Source organism: Mobula birostris, chromosome 12 (assembly GCF_030028105.1).
Source record: "Mobula birostris isolate sMobBir1 chromosome 12, sMobBir1.hap1, whole genome shotgun sequence".
NCBI classification, from domain to species: domain Eukaryota; kingdom Metazoa; phylum Chordata; class Chondrichthyes; order Myliobatiformes; family Myliobatidae; genus Mobula; species Mobula birostris.
This window is the reverse complement of record NC_092381.1, coordinates 72,879,829-72,893,943: the sequence shown is the minus strand read 5'-3', so window position 1 is coordinate 72,893,943 and position 14,115 is coordinate 72,879,829. Positions and strand designations below refer to the sequence as shown.

Sequence of the window (14,115 nt, the reverse complement as noted above, 5' to 3'; positions counted from 1 at the left end):
TGTACTCTCTCTATTTTGTTGACATCTTTCCTATAAATTGGTGACCAGAAATGTACACAGTACTCCAAATTTGGCCTTACCAATGCCTTGTACAATTTTAATATTACATTCCAACTCCTTTACTCAATGCTCTGATTTATAAAGGCCAGCATACCAAAAGATTTCTTCACCACCCTATCCACATGAGATTCCACCTTCAGGGAACTATACACCATTATTCCTAGATCCTTCTGTTCTACTGCATTCTTCAATGCCCTACCATTTAGTATGTATGTCCTATTTTGATTAGTCCTACCAAAATGTAGCACCTCAATTTATCAGCATTAAATTCCATCCGCCATCTTTCAGCCCACTCACTGGCCTAAATCTCTCTGCAAGCTTTGAAAATCTACTTCATTATCCACAATGCCACCTATCTTAGTATCATCTGCATACTTACTAATCCAATTTACCACCCCATCATCCAGATCACTAATGTATATGACAAACAACATTGGACCCAGTACAGATCCCTGAGGCACACCACCAGTCACTGGCCTCCAATCTGACAAACAGTTATCCACTATTACTCTCTGGCATCTCCCATCCAGCCACTGCTGAATCCATTTTACTACTTCAATATTGATACCTAACGATTGAACCCTCCTAACTAACCTTCCGTGTGGAACCTTATCACAGGCCTTACTGAAGTTCATATAGACAACATCCACCGCTTTACCCTCGTCAACTTTCCTAGTAACCTCTTCAAAAAATTCAATAAGATTTGTCAAACATGACCTTCCACACACAAATCCATGTTGACTGTTCCTAATCAGACCCTGTCTATCCAGATAATTATATATACCATCTCTAAGAATACTTTCCATCAATTTACCCACCACTGATGTCAAACTCACAGGCCGATAATTGCTAGGTTTACTCTTAGAACCCTTTTTAAACAATGGAACAACATGAGCAATATGCCAATCCTCCAGCACCATCCCCATTTATAATGACATTTGAAATATTTCTGTCACAGCCCCTATTTCTACACTAACTTCCCTCAAGGTCCTAGGGAATATCCTGTCAGGACACAGAGACTTATGCACTTTTATATTCCTTAAAAGCGCCAGTACTTCCTCTGCATCATAGTTTCCACAACTTCCCTACCTGTTTCCCTTACCTTACACAATTCAATTTCCTTCTTCTTAGTGAATACCGAAGAAAAGAAATTATTCAATATCTCCCCCATCTCTTTTGGTTCCACAGATAGCTGTCCACTCTGATTCTCTAAGGGACCAATTTTATCCCTCACTATCCTTTTGCTATTAATATAACAATAGAAACCCTTTGGATTTATTTTCACCTTACTTGCCAAAGCAACCTCATATCTTCTTTTAGCTTTTCTAATTTCCTTCTTAAGATTATTTTTACATTCTTTATATTCCTCAAGCACCTCATTTACTCCATGCTGCCTATATTTATTGTAGATATCTTTTTCAGAACCAAGTTTCCAATATCCCTTGAAAACCATGGCTCTCTCAAACTTTTAACCTTTCCTTTCAACCTAACAGGAACATAAAGATTCTGTACCCTCAAAATTTCACCTTTAAATTACCTCCATTTCTCTATTACATCCTTCCCATAAAACAATTTGTCCCAATCCAATCCTTCTAAATCCTTTTGCATCCCTTCAAAGTTAGCCTTTCTCCAATCAAAAATCTCAACCCTAGGTCCAGACCTATCCTATCGTATCTAGGCAAACACGAGGAAATCTGCAGATGCTGGAATTTCAAGCAACAGAAATAAAAGTTGCTGGTGAATGCAGCAGGCCAGGCAGCATCTCCAGGAAGAGGTACAGTCGATGTTTCTGGCCGAGACCCTTCGTCAGGACTAACTGAAAGAAGAGCTAATAAGGGATATGATAGTGGGAGGGGGAGAGGAGATCCGAAATGATAGGAGAAGACAGGAGGGGGAGGGATAGAGCCAAGAGCTAGACAGTTGATTAGCAAAAGGAATATGAGAGGATCATGGGACAGGAGGCCTAGGGAGAAAGAAAAGGGGAGGGGGAGCCTGAAGGATGGGCAAGGGGTATAGTGAGGGGGACAGAGGGAGAAAAAGGAGAGAGAGAAAAATAATGTGTGTATATAAATAAATAATGGATGGGGTACAAGGGGGAGGTGAGGCATTAGTGGAAGTTTGAGAAGTCAATGTTCACGCCATCAGGTTGGAAGCAAAAGCCTTATAGATTTTCTCTGCACTCCTTCATTCTTATTGATATCTTTCCTGTTGGTAGGTGACCAGAAATGCACACAAAACTTTAAATCAGGCCTTACCAATGTCTTATACAACCTCAACAAAACATCTCAATCCCTGTACTCAATACTTTGCCAAAAGCTCTCTTTATCTCCCTGAGATACCACTTTCAAGGAATTATGAATCTCTACTCCCTGATCCCTCTGTTTTACTTTTTGGAGCTACTCCTTTTCCAAGAAGATCAGCCCCAGCTTCTCCAGCCATCCACTCAACTCCTCATCCCTGGAATCAATTCAGGAAATTTCTCTGCATTCTCTCCAAATCCTTCACATATTTCCAAAAACGTGACACACCCAGAAATGGATACAATTTTCCATTTGTAACTGAATCAGCATCTTATAAAAGTTCATCTCAACTTCCTTGCTCTTATACTCTATTCCCCCATTTATAAATGCAAAATCCCATCTTTTTTCTTATACCCTTTTATAACAGTGCCCTCTAGTTTCAATTGTCTCCTCATTCTTCCCATTTCACACATCTCAGTATTAAATTTCATCTGCCACTTATCCACCTGTTCTAGCTCCTATTCTGTCATCTGCAGATTTGAAAATTATACTCTGCTTGTAGATATCCAAATCATAAGTGTGTATTAAAAGGAACAATGCCATTATATTGCTTATCTTAGTACACATTATATCACTTCCCTCCGGTCCTAAAATCTTATCACAGATACTTTTAACCAATTTCTATCTGTGCTGCTACAGCCCATTTTATTTGATAGCCTTATCAATCAAATGCCTTCAAAGTTCAGAAATATTACATAAATTGTATTTCCTCACACTGAGAATATATTGAGATATGCACACATTTTGGACATTGAGTCACAGAACATTCACTGATTTGATGTCATACTAGAATTAGATGTATTAAATGAGCTACAAAATCCTGAAGATGAAAGTCCTCCTCACCCAGGGATTGCACAAACCCTTTCATTAATAAGTCTCAGAAAAATACCCAAAAATAGTGCACTTATAATCATGGTTCTTAAACCACAAACATTTGCCAAAGAACTCTGATATTTACACATAATTAAAGATGGCACCATTCTGCTACATAACTGATAAGATTACAAGTCCCTGACACTCCTGTGCATGAAAGTACATTTAAGCAGCCTGCAGTTTCTTTTTTCTCTGATACAAAGAAATGAGTAAAAGAAGCAGCACTTGCCTGTTCAGGTAAGTCACAGAGATCTCTGTTTACAGCTAGGTCCAGTTTCTCCAGGTTTATGCAGCTCGCAAGCTCTTGAGGTACTTGCCGTAGTCTGTTATAGCTGACATACAGCTCACGCAGTTTGGTCAGTTGACCTGCATGGGAAGAGACTGATAATCTGAAGTTCAACTGCTACTGTTACCATTTAATCTTCACTATTAAAAAATAAAGTTGAAGTAACTTGTTCTGATTCTACACAATTAACATTAATAGCATACAAATTGTTGCAGAGTTTCTTACATAAAGTCTCCTTACAAATTCTTCTAAATTTTCAAAAGGACTTTACAAACTATTATGTTCACAATTAGGGCATTTTAATTCAGCAGTTAATGCTCACAGCCAAATATATAAATTAAATCGAATCATTTCTATATTAAAAATGAATATATTTTAAGCAAATGATGTGAGTAATCATTTTGACTTGTGATTAAGTTTAGAGCTGCTCAATTTCTTGGCAAAGTCATAACTGATTTCTTTCATGTCTCACTGGGATAAATGTAGTTTAATCAATCACGTTTCTCTAAATTGCTACCTTCAACAATGATTAAGACTAAGTGTGCATAACGATTTATTATAACTTGGCCTTAAATTTACCCAGAAGTCTGCAGCACACTGTACTACACTATTAGTGGTCTCAAAACATTGTCATGAAAGTAATGTTTAATAGAGCAACAGAACCAAACCAAATGAGAAAATACACTCCACAGGATACACTAAACTGCGGTCTGCTCTGACATCCACTGGGATAATGCTAGGTTGTGATCTCCATAAGGCTGATAATGGAGATAATTGAGGGGTATTTGTAAAAGCTGATTGAGGGAGAGCAAAGTTAGCAGTAATACCCTATAACATTTAATAGCAAACCAGCTTTCCCTGGCTAGAATCACTCAAAGAACTTTGACAAACTATCAAGAGGTTACTGGTGTCTGTACAAATCTTACAGGAGACCACCCGCAGTAAGAACAGGGAGGGGAAATCAGGTTGAATAAATTCATTATATTGAGCATCATTAAAGATAGTATATTCTATATATCAATGTGGTATTCTGTTGGAATAAAGTTTGCGTCACTGAATAATGGCCGTTAGTCATCAAGGACAACCTCTCTGGCACTGACCTGAATTCCTCTCTCAGCCTGTAACTGCAATCCTTAGATAAACAAACCAGCGCTATGGTCTGCTGAGAGAGTGACAGAAGCTGGATGGAGAAAAGATCATCTGACCAATCCAGCAGATTCCTTCGCAGACATTGCCCAAGTGCTTTTGGCATTCAACTTCACTCGCCCCTTCACTGAACTGTTCCCACACCTATGGACTCACTTTCAAGGACTCGCGTTCTTGATATTTATTGCTTCTGTATTTATTATTACTATTTTTTCCTCTTTTTGTATTTGTACAGTTGTACACTGGTTGTTTGTCCTATCCTATTGGATCCAGTCTTTCATTGGGTTTATTGTGTTTCTTCACTTACTGTGAATGCCCGCAAGAAAATGAATCTCAGGGTTGTATATAGATAGATACTTTATTGATCCCAAAGGAAATTAGCGTCACAGTAGCATTACCAGTACACAGATATTTTAGAAGGGAAGTAAAAAAAAATTTAAAAGTATATGTACTTTGATAATAAATTTACTTTGAACTTTATTTCCATCTGCTGGATCTTAAGCCTGAGTAAAATGGTAATGTGGCAACAGGTTCATGTAAAGGGATTTGATCAGTTTCTGTACTAAAACCCCAGGTTTGTACTTTGTGTACATGCACAATTTTGGCATCTGCCTTTGATGACCAATCAGCAGTGGTGCCAGAGATGGCTTTATTGAATAATATAATTATTATTTTCCTTGTAAGATGAACATCAATGCATTTCACTTGCCTTTATAGGTAACAGGACATGTTGATTAGCTTTGTAAAAGCAAACATCTACAAGTAGAGGCATACATTATAAAACAAGCAGGCAGCAGGTCTTCATTAATGGTCAGTTTAAGCCTCATAGAGCAATCTGAGGAAAATTCTTGGCACCATATTTTGAGGAAAGCAATAAGGCCAAAGAAATAGAACGAAAGAGGATTGTTTCAGTTTTGAGGAAACATTGAAAAAGTTAGACCTGTTCTCATATAAAGAGGTCAGGAGGAGGTCTAAATGTGATTTTGAACTTCATTTGGACGTGGCCTGAGAGACGATCAAGATCCAAAGGTGAGAAGATATTTGGAAGGTGCAATCTGGAAAAAGTTGGTGAAAGAAGCTCATTATTCCCTTAATTGGGAATTTACAGGTTCAAAGAAAATACAGGTCAAGTATCCCTTATCAAAAATGGTTGGGACCAGAAAGGTTTCAGATTTTGAATTTTTTTTAATTTTGGAATATATAATGAGATAGCTTGGGATTATCGTCATTTCCGATTCTGAATTTATGTGCTACCGGTAAGCAGTTTTTGTCTTTAACCTGTTCTTCACACATATGTACTGATACAGCCATTCAGCATGTTAGATTATCATCAGCGGAGATCTTGGCAAGCTCAATGGATTTCTCTGTTGCTTCATGATCAGCAGATGCTTTATCTCCACAAATCTTAAAATTTTAATGCCGTGCCTTTTCTTAAATTTCTGCAACCAGTCTGCTGAATATTCACAATTACCTTCAATTTTCAGTTCATCTTGATAGATCTTTGCTTGTTTCATGATCAGCATACTATTAAGTGTAAATGTTCACCCTGATGCTGTCGAATCTACTACAATACAAATGATCAAGATCTTCAATTTTCTTTTTGCGCGGTTTTTTTTCCCTCTATTTTTCATCAAGTTCTGTTCATTACATATGTGAGGTCACTTCTCAGAATTGTTTGTGGTGCAGAGAGGCCTGCACATGAACTGGGGATTTTCTCAGCACCTTGTGGAATTTTCTATTTGTGACGTCAAGTCAGCATTCAAAAAAAAAATTTGGTTTTCAGTTTTGGAATTTCAGATAAGTGGTACTCAGCCTGTAGTAGTATTTTGCACAAAATCATGACTAATTTAAATAATAATCATAATTCACATTTATTGTCAAAGGATATAAATGCCATGAAAATTAGCTTTTTGCAAGGAGCAGCTGAGTCAATTACAAACTTGACAAACATAGGTTAAACTTAATTGACAAATTATACATAATTTACACAACAAAATGAACATAATGACATTAAGTGCTAGTTAAGAGTGAAAAAAAATACAAACTGAGATAGTGTTAGGGTTTTTCCAGCAGCCAGGGCAGGCATAACTAACATCGTTCATTGATATTGTTTAATATCTATGATGGAGCTCATGAAGAAATATATTTAGTTATCCAGACAAAATAACCAAATATGCTATAAGCACAAGAAAATGGGCCTTGATTACCATAGTAGACCAAAGTACACAAAGTAAATGCAAACCTATTTCCCTTGGTAGTTCCTTGACTACATTTCGTGATAGATCCAACACAAGGAGGTTATCAAATATTCCAATAAATTGAGGAATGGTTTCCAAGCCAGTTCTGTGGATATGCCATTCTTGTAAATATGTCAATTGTTGTATTGCATTTGGTAGTGTCTAAGAAATAAAATAACACATTAGCATCCAACATAGAAAAGTAACAAAACTCAGAGGAAAAATTGAATCACAAACTTGCACCAGAACTATTTCACTCAACATGGCCCTCCATTCAACTGCAAAAAGTAAATATCTGAGTAAAATTCGAGCTGGACTAATTCTGCACGCTTTCTAAAATGGATGTTATAAGAAACCTCTGATCAGAAATATGGTCAGGTGAACCTAAAAATTAGTAAAATCTGTTTCATCTCCAGATTTATCTCTCGCCTTGAGCAGGAAGTTTAAACAAACCAAATACAGCAAATTTGCTCTCTGATCACTTGAAGTAATGTTTCTTGATTTTAAAAAACTTGACTTTCTACTTAAGGGTTCATAAATACTGTACTTCAGTGCACTTAAAGCCACTTAATTACTTGCCAAATGCAAGTCATGATTAGTCCTAAGTTACCTTTTACTTGCCTGAACACGATTTTCCTAAACAGTTGCTTTAAATTTAAAATCTTAATATTTTTGCTGATGCTTGACTCACATTAACAAGTTGTTTTCAAGCACCTCTCTAATTGACTGACATCTCCCAGGATTATCTATCATAATTCAAGTTCATAACACTACAATCAGACTTCTGGATCTTCTCTTTAGTTTTTCTCAAACTTGAATGCATTGTTTCTTGGTAACCAGAAGAGGACATAGTACATCTTGTGCAGAACGCCATGCCAGAACTAGTATAGCACAGTTTGAATAAAACTATCTCTAATTAGTATTTTATTATAGCTATAAATTTAGCATTCTAATTGTGTTTTATTCATTAGATGATTGTTGAGCTCACTAAGACTCCTAGGTTTCTTTGAACTTCATCATAAATCAGCACAGTTAATTGCACACATTGCTGTGAGTCACCTGCCTGTGCTAACTCTGCTGTTCTGCTTTAATTATTCCTTTAGTGTTTGTTTATCCTGTTACTAATTTCAAGCATTCTACAAATGTGACCATCTTTCAGTCTATTTTTACATTAAAGTTATGGATAAATTTAAACAGTAATGATCCCAAATCTATGGCTAGTAATACCAACCAATCTAAAATGATCCCTCAAAACATTTTCCCTCCAATTGAGTTCTTATCCATGTTAAGTGTTTCCCTGAATTTTTCCCTGCACTGAGTTTAGAAATAAAATTCAACATTACATGTTGCTTAGTCTTCTTGAGATCTAACCATGCAATGGAGTCAGAAAAGATCTTTCCTTTCAAATGATTCCACTCCTTTGGCCCCCTAACACTTTCTCCTCCTTTAAATCATCTGTAAAACTGGATTGCCCTAACATTAGAGACACAGAGGGGTGGAGTTTGAGTGTGCTGGGCAGCTCTTTAAATGCAGTATGTAGACAGACTAATGAAAGAAGGAGTATTATTAGACTTTGTTATGGAAAAGGAGAATGATGTACCAATAATAAAAATCTTAAATGGCGGGGGGGGGGGGGGGCAGTAGGTCAGTTTCACCATCATAAGGGATGACTTGCCTAAGGTAGATTGGGAACAACTGCTTGCAGTTAAATCTACATGTTCACAGTAGGAAGCGGAAAAAAAGGTAAATAACAAGAGTTCAAGAGCAACACGTACTGACTGTAAAAGCTTTTATAGATATGTAAAAAGGAAGAGACTGGTAAAGGCAAATGCAGGTCCCCTACAGACAGAAACAGGTGAGTTGATTATGGGGAGCAAGGACATGGCAGACCAATTGAATAATTACTTTGGTTCTATCTTCACTAAGGAGGACATAAATAATCTTCCAGAAATAGTAGGGGACAGAGGGTCCAGTGAGATGGAGGAACTGAGCGAAATACATGTTAGTAGGGAAGTGGTGTTGGGTAAATTGAAGGGATTAAAGGCAAATAAATCCCCAGGGCCAAATAGTCTGCATCCTAGAGTGCTTAAGGAAGTAGCCCAGAGAATAGTGGATGCATTAGTGATAATTTTTCAAAACTCGTTAGATTCTGGACTAGTTCCTGAGGATTGGAGGGTGGCTAATGTAACCCCATGTTTTAAAAAAGGAGGGAGAGAGAAACCGGGGAATTATAGACCGGTTAGCCTAACGTCGGTGGTGGGGAAACTGCTGGAGTCAGTTATCAAGGATGTGATAACAGCACATTTGGAAAGCGGTGAAATCATCGGACAAAGTCAGCATGGATTTGTGAAAGGAAAATCATGTCTGACGAATCTCATAGAATTTTTTGAGGATGTAACTAGTAGAGTGGATAGGGGAGAACCAGTGGATGTGGTATATTTGGATTTTCAAAAGGCTTTTGACAAGGTCCCACACAGGAGATTAGTGTGCAAACTTAAAGCACACGGTATTGGGGGTAAGGTATTGATGTGGATAGAGAATTGGTTAGCAGACAGGAAGCAAAGAGTGGGAATAAACGGGACCTTTTCAGAATGGCAGGCAGTGACTAGTGGGGTACCGCAAGGCTCAGTGCTGGGACCCCAGTTGTTTACAATATATATTAATGACTTGGATGAGGGAATTAAATGCAGCATCTCCAAGTTTGCGGATGACACGAAGCTGGGCGGCAGTGTTAGCTGTGAGGAGGATGCTAAGAGGATGCAGGGTGACTTGGATAGGTTGGGTGAGTGGGCAAATTCATGGCAGATGCAATTTAATGTGGATAAATGTGAAGTTATCCACTTTGGTGGCAAAAATAGGAAAACAGATTATTATCTGAATGGTGGCCGATTAGGAAAAGGGGAGGTGCAACGAGACCTGGGTGTCATTATACACCAGTCATTGAAAGTGGGCATGCAGGTACAGCAGGCGGTGAAAAAGGCGAATGGTATGCTGGCATTTATAGCGAGAGGATTCGAGTACAGGAGCAGGGAGGTACTACTGCAGTTGTACAAGGCCTTGGTGAGACCACACCTGGAGTATTGTGTGCAGTTTTGGTCCCCTAATCTGAGGAAAGACATCCTTGCCATAGAGGGAGTACAGAGAAGGTTCACCAGATTGATTCCTGGGATGGCAGGACTTTCATATGAAGAAAGACTGGATGAGCTGGGCTTGTACTCATTGGAATTTAGAAGATTGAGGGGGGATCTGATTGAAATGTATAAAATCCTAAAGGGATTGGACAGGCTAGATGCAGGAAGATTGTTCCCGATGTTGGGAAAGTCCAGAACGAGGGGTCACAGTTTGAGGATAAAGGGGAAGCCTCTTAGGACCGAGATTAGGAAAAACTTCTTCACACAGAGAGTGGTGAATCTGTGGAATTCTCTGCCACAGGAAGCAGTTGAGGCCAGTTCATTGGCTATATTTAAGAGGGAGTTAGATATGGCCCTTGTGGCTACGGGGTTCAGGGGGTATGGAGGGAAGGCTGGGGCGGAGTTCTGAGTTGGATGATCAGCCATGATCATAATAAATGGCGGTGCAGGCTCGAAGGGCCGAATGGCCTACTCTTGCACCTATTTTCTATGTTTCTATGTTTCTATTACACGTAAAAGCCAGGGGTAGCAAGCACAGGAAACCTTGGAAGTCGAAGGAGATTGACAGTTGGAGAAAGGAAAAGGATGCACATGACAGGTAAAGATAATCAATGATGAGGAAGACTATCGAACATAAAAAGTATAGGGAGACACCTGAAATGGAAATTCAGAAGGTTGAGGGGTCATCAACAAATAACAATCGGCAGATGGGGATAAGGCAAACTCAAAGACGGTCTATAAATATATTAAGGGCAAAGCAATAGCCAGGGGAAAGTGATGCCCATTGTCGACAGCATGGACAATCTGTATGTGGAGTGAGAATATACTGGTGTGGTCCAAAATAAATGCTTTTCATCAGTATTCATAAAGACAGACTCTGTAATTGGAAAATTCAGTGAAGGGATAGCGTGGGTCTTCATGTACAAAGAGGAAACACTCAATGCCTTAGTGAGCTTAAAGGTGGATTGGTTTCAAGGACCAAATAGGATTTAACACACACTGCTGTGGGTGACAGAGGCAAGGGAAGAGATTGCTGGAGGTCTCAATGAGATTTTTATTTATCTTCTGTAGATACAAGTGAGGCACCAGATGATCAAAGGACAAAACAGGGCCCTCTTTTTCAAGCAAGGCAGCAGAAGTCTAGTAATTATGGACATGCAAGCTTACCAGCTGTAGGAAAAATCCTGGAAACAATTCCTAAGGAGAGGATTGATGATTACTTGGAAAGGCAGTAACAAGTAAATGATAGCCAACTGACCTGACTGAAGGCCTGATCCACAGGACAACCAGAGGCCTTCAGCAGCCAACTCCATATCAAGCCTCGCAGACTCAACTAGACACAGCCAGTCAACTAGAAAATGCGGTAGAAGGGCTGGGCTACGGGGTGAGACTGAAACAGTACAATTTCAAGTCATCCTTCCCCTTCTTACTCCCAGCAAATATCCAAGCCATTGGAAGTAAAGTAGATGACTTCATACTAGACTTGCCCATCAATGAGAACTGAGCAACTGTTGTGCACTCTTGTCCTACCAGAATATGGCTCACCCCCGCTTTGCCTGACTATGCCAAACAATCCGAGGGTTTCTCAATTCGCTGGATGGACTGCGCAGTGTCCTCAGGCAAAATTAGAGGCAGAGAGGTCTGCTTAGTAATCAATACCTTGTGGTGCTCAAATGTGACAGAGTTGGTAAACTCCTACTCTCCCAGCCTGGAATATCTAACAATGAAGTGCTGTCCATACTACCCGCCACAGCAGTTCACCTCAGCTATCCTGACAGCAGTCTACATCCTACTCCAGGTAGACATGGAACCTGCACTCAATGAGCTATACTCTTTGGTCAACAGCCTTGAAATAGGATACCCTGAGGCACTCTTTGTCATCACCAGTGACTTCAACCAAGCCAACTTCAAGAGCGTGTCACCACAATACTACCAGCATGTCCCTCATTTCACCAGGAGGCTGGGTGGGACTACAACCAGAGGTCATGGGTGAAAGGTGAAAAATTTAAGGGAAACATGACGGGAAGCTTCTTCACTCAGAGGGCCGAGAGAGTGTGGAACGAATCGCCAGCACAAGTGGTGCATGCGAGCGCGATTTCAGCGTTTAAGAGAAGTTTGGATAAGTACATAGATGGTAGGGGGATATTAGGGGTATAGAAGGCTATAGTCCCCGTGCAGGTCAATGGGAGTAGGCAGTTTAAATGGTTTCAGCATGGACTAGATGGGCTGAAGGGCCTGTTTCTGAGCTGCATTTCTCTATGACTTTAAATTTCACTACCCATTGCAACAGCACCAACATACCTGTACCTACAGTCACCACTACAGATCTTGGATGGAAATGATCAGGCCTGAATGGTGACCTCCCACAACTCCCCCCCCCACCCCAAACCATTTCCTCAGGTCTGGGGCAGATCATCTGGCAGGGGACTTGCAGACAGTTTAAACCTCTTCTTAGTCCAATCTGAGATTCCAACCTGCTTGAAGGAGTCTATCATCAACCCAATGCCAAATAAAAAAAAAATAGGGTAATATACCTCAATGACTAATCCCCCAATGGCTTTGCATCCACCATTATGAAGTGTTCAGGGGACTTGGTCATAGCACACGTTCACTCCAGCCTCCCAGACAACCTCAATCCACTGCATTTCACCTACCGCCAAAACAGGTCCATGACAAATGTCATCCCTCTGTCCCGGCACATCTCGAGAACAGCGGTCCCCAACCACCGGGCCGTGGACCGGTGTAGGGCCGCAAGGCATGTGCTACTGGGCCGTGAGGAAACAATATGATTTGGCATTAGGAATCAGCTGCACATTTCCTCATTCCCTGTCATGCACTGTTGAGCCATTACGCATGCAAGGTCATGACCCGCGCATCATCCATGTGAGCGCGGGAAGGAGATCAACTCCTGAAGCTTGCAAATGACGGCGGGCTGAAAAGTATGTTTGACATAACATCTCTGTTGGCATTCTGGATCAAAGTCAAGGCTAAGTATCCTGAGATAGCCACGAAGGCACTGAAAACGTTGCTTCCATTTCCACCATGTCTCTGCAATGAATGTAACGAAAACTAAACTGCGGAACAGACTGGACATAAGGAACCCGCTTCGAGTATCGCTGCCCCCAATCACCCCTCGATAGGACCGTCTTGTTGCAGGGAAACAAGCCCAGGGCTCCCACTGGTTCAGCGATATTGGTGTGTTGCAATGATTTTATATATTCATAAGAGAAAAATATGTGCTGTGTGTTTAATATCCAAACGTTACTTAAAATGTTATGATGCTATTGACTTATAAGTGACTTAAGTAACTAGATAACAATCACAACACGGAAACAGGCCATCTCGGCCCTTCTAGTCCGTGCTGAACGCTACTCTCACCTAGTCCTACCGACCTGCACTCAGCCCATAACCCTCCATTCCTTTCCTGTCCATATACCTATCCAATTTTTCTTTAATAATATCGAAGCTGCTTCTGCCACTTCTACTGGAAGTTTGTTCAACACTTACTTCAAGCTCCCCTGATAACTGACTTATCACTATATACACACAAGGAAAATAATGTTTAATATTAAATTCATTAGATTAAACCCTTTTAGAAATGAAATTGAGTGTATTAGCCACTTACCACCTATATTCTGTTTGTGATTAACACCCCCCTCCAATAGAATCGCCAAAAACGATTTGCAGGAAAAAAATAGGCAGGTACACGCATGCACACTGGTGCCCACGCAAGGGTTCATGGTCATTGTAGTCTTTCTTTGGGTAAACACAACGTATTTGACTGCTACTCTCACCCGTTGGCAACCCTACCACCCCCCACCCCGGGTCGGCCGGTCCGCAAGAATATTGTCAATATTAAACCGGTCCGCAGTGCAAAAAAGGTTGGGGACCCCTGCTCTAGAACATCTGGATAATAAAGACACCCATGTCAAACTCCTATTTATTGACTACAGCTCCACTTTCAACAGCATAATATGTATCAAACACACACATCTCCCAACTCTTGGACCTGGGACTTAGCATCCACTTCTACAACTGGATCCTTGACTACCTGACCAGCAGACTGTAATTAGTAAGGATAG

At 40.1% G+C, this 14,115-nt stretch overlaps 1 protein-coding gene across 3 annotated transcripts in view; it reads right to left on the bottom strand.

Annotated features, from left to right (window-relative positions):
• The window catches only part of lrrc39 (leucine rich repeat containing 39), a 40,848-nt gene that overhangs the window by 12,478 nt on the left and 14,255 nt on the right, over positions 1-14,115 (bottom strand). For all 3 annotated transcript variants that reach the window (XM_072274115.1, XM_072274113.1, XM_072274114.1), the window contains 2 exons: positions 6,908-7,064; positions 3,463-3,599 (listed from right to left, as the gene is read on the bottom strand). In XM_072274115.1, the coding sequence (XP_072130216.1) occupies positions 3,463-3,599; positions 6,908-7,064 (294 nt within the window). The remainder of the gene's footprint in view (positions 1-3,462; positions 3,600-6,907; positions 7,065-14,115) is intronic.